This window comes from Mauremys mutica, chromosome 11 (assembly GCF_020497125.1).
Source record: "Mauremys mutica isolate MM-2020 ecotype Southern chromosome 11, ASM2049712v1, whole genome shotgun sequence".
Lineage (NCBI taxonomy): Eukaryota > Metazoa > Chordata > Testudines > Geoemydidae > Mauremys > Mauremys mutica.
This window is the reverse complement of record NC_059082.1, coordinates 53244240-53252170: the sequence shown is the minus strand read 5'-3', so window position 1 is coordinate 53252170 and position 7931 is coordinate 53244240. Positions and strand designations below refer to the sequence as shown.

At 39.5% G+C, this 7931-nt stretch overlaps 1 protein-coding gene across 2 annotated transcripts in view; it reads right to left on the bottom strand.

Annotated features, from left to right (window-relative positions):
- Positions 1 to 1918: 1918 nt before the first annotated feature.
- Positions 1919 to 7931, bottom strand: part of ADCY9 (adenylate cyclase 9) — a 198525-nt gene continuing 192512 nt past the window's right edge. For both annotated transcript variants that reach the window (XM_044979245.1, XM_044979246.1), the window contains exon 10: positions 1919 to 3942. In XM_044979245.1, the coding sequence (XP_044835180.1) occupies positions 2754 to 3942 (1189 nt within the window). In that variant the 3' untranslated portion in view covers positions 1919 to 2753. The remainder of the gene's footprint in view (positions 3943 to 7931) is intronic.

Here is a 7931-nt window from a genome sequence, read left to right as displayed (position 1 = left end):
GGTTTGGCAACTTAGCCTTTTTTTGAGACTCCATCATCCTTCACCTTATGCCATCATGGCCTTTCCACTAAGAATATTAGTAAATAATAGTGTAGGAATTGCAGACTGGCAGCTTGCATTCTTACCACTATCTACCCTACTCAGAGCAAGTATTACATTCTGATTATTAGATTAAACAAACAAACGAAACCCAACAGTCTTCCTCTAACCCCACTCTCAAAAAACCTTAAATCCTGGACAATAACAAATTTGTACTTATCTTAAAAATTTGCTGTAATTAAAACAAACACACTGGAATGTTATTTACTTATTTATGAGAAGTCAATCTGTTTGGTCTTAAAGGAGTAGTGGGGGAAAATAATCAATGGTGTGTCAGCGGCAGATTAAGGAAATGTTGCAGAAAATACTCAGTATCTTCCTCAATGTTCTAAACCCTAGAATTACTCACATGGGTGAGGGATAACAGGAGCGGAACTCCTGGGCTTGAAAGCATTTAACAACTAATTTTTTTTTCCTGTGGGTGATCTTGGAATGATCAGCATTAAGAAATTTTAAACATACAAGAAAAGAAAAAAGCAAGCATTGGCCACTGTCGGAAGACGGGATACTGTGCTAGATGGACCTTTGGTCTGACCCAGTATGGCCATTCTTAAAGCAGTAAGTGTGACTATTTTCTGCTTTCAGTTTTAAGTCTTTTTTTTGGACTGAAGATGGAAAGAAATAACTAAAAAAATATGGCGGTGCAGACAAAACAGCATTACATTTCCCCACAATCACCCTATTTCCCTTGACAGATGAATTTATTTTGGGCAGAAATATTATAGTCATTTTGTTGGTACAAGAAATATTTGTTTAAATTGGAACCTTGCAATATTTAATATTATCCAAAGTGGGTCATCCACTCAGTCAAAAACTAAGTGAAAAGGGGTTAAAATTACGGAAGTATGCAAAGGGAGAACTAGTCAGTCTTCCCCAGGAATTGAAATTAGAGGAGGTGTTTGAATTTACAGGGGGGGTTGGAAAACGACTAAATTGGCAACACTGCCACTGTGGGAGGGATGGGGCAATGTGGGGGGGAGGAAGTGGGGTGTAGGGAAATCCCTGGGACTAGTGTTGTCTGAGGCCCTGATCCTGCAACTGCTTCTATGCAAACAGACCCCGGCACCTGTGCACAGTCCCACTGACGTCAGTGAGCCTTTCTGTAGGCACAGGGGTCTGCCCACATAGTCAATTGTAGGTCCAGGCCTGAAATATTGTGCTTCTCAGCTCATGGCAAAGGACCTTCCTATTCCTACTTTAAATGGCACATGGGAAAGCACAGCATAGGGGAAAAGTATTAGGGGAAGGAGGGATAGCTCAGTGGTTTGAGCATTGGCCTGCTAAACCCACGGTTATGAATTCAATCCTTGAGGGGGCCATTTAGGGATCTGGGGCAAAAATCTGTCTGGGGATTGGTCCTGCTTTGAGCAGGGGTTTGGACTAGATGACCTCCTGAGGTCCCTTCCAACCCTGATATTCTATGATTCTATGAAAGCCTGAAGAACATTGTTCAGCACCATTAATTCAGTACAGAAGGGAAGCTGGGATTTTCAGACTCAATCTGCATTTGGTGGCTTTGGCGATATCACCAATTTTGACACAAGTATTGCCTAGGTAACGTCATCACAGTGGTTGGCAGTTTGAAGAGGATGAAGCATTAATGGGCATCTGATTAATTTTAGTGACACCAATTACCACCCCTACAAATCCTAATACCTTCCACAAACACAAATTTTAAAATAATAATAAATAAATAAATAAATGTAACCCCAAAACATTTATTTAACCGCCCCCTTCTTAAATCAGAACAGTTTTAGAGGCATCAACTTCACTCAAAACCTCACAAATCCCTTGGGGTGGGGGTAAAATGAAAACTGCTTTTTAAACACCTGAGACCTGGATTGTAAAAACTTTAATGGATGCTTGTTTGTTTTTGGAACCCTATCTTGAGAGCTGGTGAAATCTGATCCCTTAATCCATCCCCACATATCAATAACCCATTGGATGTAAGGAAAGCAGTGCATCCAAAGCATACAATGGCACATGTCTGATCAAAACACTGTTAAAGGAGGGTGAAACTACAATACCTGTGCTGCCTGCTCCATCTAAATGCTGAGCCACTGTAGAACTCAGCTCCTCCTCCTGCCCAGCACAAAAGCAAAATTCTCTTGTGGTACATTACTGGCACTTTTTATATCAGTCTCATACGGTAGATACACACACATCTGTCTGTGTGTTTACATACAGAAGGTCTGATAACAGCAAAATATTACACACACACACACACACAAAACCCAAGGAGTTGCATTAGCCAAAAAAAGTGTTTTGTGAGAAAAAACAATAAAAATGATAGGATGACCACAGCTTTTCTTTAAAAATTAATAGATACCCAAAGCTATGATTTTATTTGCGGCCTTTGTACCTAGACAGGGAGTCCAATGGAGTATATCTGAAGGCACTTAATATGCTCCACTCAGCTGAAAGAGGGTTACACAGGGAGCTGGGGAGTTTTGGAAGAGGGCTAAGGGGCATGGAGGGGAGAGATAGATGAAAATGAGCCCTGAATAACTGTGATCCACACAGTATCAGGTGCTAATATGAAAACAAATAACCCAGGTGTTGAGAACGTCTTTCTTCAAAAAAGAAAGCAGCCAATTGCAAATGTCTTTGTGTTTCTATGGACAGAGCACATCATGCAGCTCTCTGTCACTGCATCATACACTCTTAGAGATATTTAACTTTGTTAGTTCATTGACCTCCTCAGTTTCTGCTTCCTCACAATCATTTTTTACAGCTTTGCCAAACTTGCACCTGTCTTCTGCTTTCACTGACTCTTTTTGGAGCTTCTTGTAAGATGGAAGCATATCCTTGGGTTCTAAGTTGTTATCTGAGCCCTGGGATGTCTTGTCAGAATTCTGTACAGAAGGCACCAGATTGGCAATCTCATCGGTAGGAGACCGCCCAATGCTGCCATCCACTTGAACCCGGATGTCTGGAGATATAGATAACTGGTGATGCGGCACAACCCCATTGTCCATGCATTTTGGGTAAAGGTAGGTTTTCATCTGACCTTTCCCCTTCACGTTGACTGTCCCCCTATAATCAAAGTCATATCCCATCTTATTTAGGATACGGTAGCTCTCCTCACTCACCTGTATCCGGCACTCCACGCCGGTAGTGTCCATCCTGCTAGCAATGTTCACGGTATCACCCCAAATGTCATACAACAACTTGGTGGTGCCTATGACCCCAGCAGTGAGAGGGCCATGGTTAAAGCCAACACGAAGTTTAAAATTAAACCACAACATATTGTTGTTGAAGTCATCCACCACTCGCATCATTTCTTTGGCAAATTCAAAAAGGGTTTGCAAATGTCCATGTGGATGGTTATTGTCCTGACACTGTGCAGTGTTCAGTCCAGAGGCAGCCATGTAGGTTGCCCCAATTGTTTTGATTTTCTCAATGCTGCTGTAATGTGGTTTGCTCAGCAACTCATCAAAGTCCCCAATCAATTCATTTAGGACTCGATAGCATTCTTTGCCCCCCTCGTAATTCTCTTCATAGAACTCACTGAAGTTCACAATGCTAGCAAAGATCACTCCACCACTATCATGGTTTTTGGAGTAGCTCTGGGAAACCTTCAACTGCTCCGCCACGTGATATGGAATAATATTCCTCAGCAACCAGTCAGCTTGATCCCTCATGCTCTGAATTTTGGTGCGGTGAAGATCAGCCTCTACATCTCCATTGTAGTGAAGACGGTAACTGACTTCAAATTCCCGATTCAGAAACCAAACCAAAAGGAGTAGGAGAAAGAAAACCAGTATCACTTCCTGGCCAATCCGGTCTGCTGGTTTCTTTATATCATTTAGCACTGAACTGTTGCATGGATTCTTCCTAGAGCTGGGGCAGTGCAGGGAAAAAGAAAGAAAAAGATGGTCATTTTAAAATACAGATTCATGACTTCTTAATCTCGAAATCTGAATTGTTAAAAATGCGTCACTAAAACCAAACTGTAGTTATAAAATTCCAATTTTATTTGCTATTAAATATGCTGATGCTGTAGAACTCTCTCATGCCAAATTTAACTAGAACTAAATTAAATGGACCCGGTTGAGTTGTTGGCCTAAATACTGCCCATGCTTGACAATTTTAAAGTTCTCTTTGAGGAGTATACTATCTTTCCATATATATTTATAATATTGCTTATTAAAATTATTAAATATATATATTTTTTATTTATAGTGACTTCTTGCATCCCTGATTCAGAAATCAAGCCTGGAAAAAAAATTAACTACCAATAATAGAACACAAACTGCTGCTTCAGGCCATCTATATCCCTCAACCTGCCCCTTTTCCAAAGACCTGAGAAAACAGATGAGTCTTGCGAGGTGTCTTGAAGATCAATACATTTAGGCTCTGTAGGACACAGGGAGGAAGAGAACTGAAGAGCTGAGGAACTTTATGGAGAACAATCTGCCACTTTACTATGAAACTGGGGAGGATGGGGTCCTCGCTTGAGCATCTCTGTGGATTACAACCGCTGAAGCTTATTATGGGGAGATAGGCAATTTTCTCAACTAGCCACAATATCAACCTTTTAGGGTGTGTACAGATTAAGAGCAATATTCACAAATTCACTGGTGGCCTCTGCAGATAACAAGCTTCCTCTGTGAAACATCCCCGAACAAGCAAGTGGCTGCATTTTGTACAACTCTAATTTTCTGGGTGGTGTCAGGGTGTAGCCCAAATCACTTTGAGAAGACCACTGAGCCACACAATGCCAGTGCGTTTTCTGAAACCAGGCCCAAACTCAGACTGACTGGGGATTACCAACAAAGTCACTTCATCACAAGTTTTTCAGTAAGCTTATCCAGTGCCAGAGATTCAATACAAGTGGGTAGTTGGTAAGTTTATCCAACTCCAGAGATGGTTTCTTGAGCAGAGGCATCATACACCAAGTGGCTCCCTGAAAACACTTACCCTCCTGAAAAGGGGTGATGGCAATCTCTACCAAGACTGGTAGAGCACACGATCTGACTTTTAAGACAGAACTTTACTGCTCTCTTTTCTAACTTGCTGACATGTGGGCATCTGCCAGTTACCAACCATTTCCTCAACTACTTGGTTGAGCTTGTTTCCACTATGGGTGTCCCTGTATACTCGCCTCGCTTTTGTAATGACAACAATTCACTCGTGATCTGACAAGAGAATTCTCTTAAGATGACTGAATTCATCCACAAGGCAGGGAGCTGCGTGTCTCAAATGAGAGGATACAAGACCTTTCCCAGACCACAGATTTTTTCATCCCATTGCGACTACAGTGAGAATCAGGTATGCAAAAAACCACAGAACTAACCTGAAGGAGGAAATTACTGAAGTGATGCCCTCATCTTGAAAATCAAATCTCTGAAAATGTGCACCTACTATGGTTACAACTAACACCTTTGATCTAGCATAACTATAGCTGAAAGAAGTTAATGGAACAATATTTCTTTTTTTTTAGTTTGTTTAGATTGTGTATTTGACAATACAATATGATTGCATAATTAGCAAGAGCGAAATTCAATGACCTATATAAACAACAACTGAGAAGCAGAAAATCCCCACCAAAACCAAAGTCTTACAATTTTTTTTAAAGGAGCTTATACAAAAAAATTCAGGGCTGTTTAAGCTGTTTACTGTTTAAAGGGTGTGGTAATAGAAAATGACATTTTAAAAATTGGTCAATTTTAAAAACTCAAGCTGACTCTGTTCCTTTAAACCAAATAGTTTAAATACTTTCAGGCACAAAAGCCTGAGAAGTTAGTTGGAATTTTCATCCACTCTATGTGTTGAATACAGCACCTGTGAAAATTCTTTAGATGGAGTCAGGAAGATTTCCTTTGGATTGATCACAAAAACCATGCAACATAATGGCTTTCTCCTTATAGTAGAGGTTCTTGGAAAGACACTTTCCCAAGGAGATAGTAATCTGGGTTTCAAATGGTATTTTCCTATATATAAAGCAGATGCATAACAACTAGGTCTTTGGAGAGAATACAAGGGCTGAACAATGAGAAAGAGAGAGGAGACCAACAGAGCTGTGCATTGGAATTTTTGATGAATCATGTAGAATCTGAGATATGTAAATGGGATGCTGCTACACATATAAGATGTTAAGCATCCTGAGGTGATGTACCGAGATGGTGTGAACACTCTATTTTATACCCTGATGCAACTACAGAACATAGGAACTCCATTTAGAAAAATTTTTGGAGGGTAAAGGTGGGGGAAGAAAAGTAGGGGTGTGAGTTTTTTCTAAACCACAAGGCAGATTTGAGTCTTTATCTCAAAAGGCCTATCCATCATTCCATTTGGGAACTGTGAACAGTGGAGAAAAGAATACACTCTATCTGCTTTGAGGCAGGGAGAGTAATCAGTGCATTGACTCTTAGTGGGAGGACACATTTGTTTAACAGCATCTTGTTTTGATTACATGGGACACAAGAAGCAATGGTGTACCTTCTATTGGAAAGCAAAGAGGCAAATCTGATGTACTGATTTAGCTGCACAGGTGCAAAAAAAGCTATGTGTTGACCAAATCTCAGAAAAGCTTATGTGCTGAGACTTCACAGACGGTAGCTGTTTTGATACCACTTTAATAAAGATCTTAATTCTCAGTCAAGCAAAGCAAAAGGGGAAAGGTCTCCCTCCAGGTACACTTGTTACAAATCCACCAGCAGAACACAGAAAAAGTCTTTGTGCTGACAGTCAAGTGAGAATGGAGACAACAATAACTTCTCCTAGGGTAGGATCTCAGCTTCTTATTGATTCATCAGTCTCCAATCACCTGGAGCGAGGGGAAGCCCTAATTAATACAAAATGCTAGAACTCAAACAGAAAACAAAACAAAAAATAAATAAATAAGCTGAAAATGTAAGATTGCACAGCAAATCTGTGGCAGAGATGGTAATAGAATTAATTCACAATTCTGTATCTTTACAACAGATCACACCTAAAAACTATGCCGATTTTCTATGCCACTATTCAATTGCATGTGTCTTCATTTTTCACTTTTGCAAACTTCCTATTGCATTTATGTAGTTTTCCATATTTAAATTTAAGATGACAGCAACCAAGCATCGCCTGCTAAAACTGTCACATGCCTTATAGAGAGAGAGCAAATATGTTCACAAGCATGCATAAGGTGTCTAAGACAGACATACACTCACATATATAGATATACACACACACACTCATAAGCGACAACACACACTTATATTTTTCAATAAAGTAATGATCATTTGGAAAAAATATAACTACAAACTCCTCATGGTAAGAACTTTGATGAGATTGTATAGCATACAAGTGTTTGATGTGACATGTATTTTGGTCACTGTACCAGTCAATATTTACATCTTTAGGTTGGGACTTATTAAGGAAACTAAGTGAGTTAAGTGTCCATCTCCTGTAGAATTCCACTGGGGTTTGGGTGCCTAATTTCATTAGGCTACTTTGAAAATATCAGCATTATTATCTTTTCCTATCTTTATCTATCAAATATAAGTGAAATGTTATAATTTCAAAAGTAAAATACTTTCATACTAGGATATTTTCTCTGGCTATTACCTTTGTTATTTTTAGGGTATAAGATTAGTCACTAAAATGAAGTCATGCTTGCCCTTGATTACACAAATCAGAATTATTTTTTAATGCTTAACAGCCAGCTAGGTTTTCTAGTGCTCATGGATAGTTATCTGGAAGCAACTGGCAGTTTTGAGCTACAGAAGTGCTAATTCCATGAACTAATAAGGAAGACCCAAGCTGAGGAAAATATTACGACATTATTTTTCATTGGTCACAATGCCTTTATATTTTCTGTTTTAAATTTATGTATAGTCTGTTGTAAT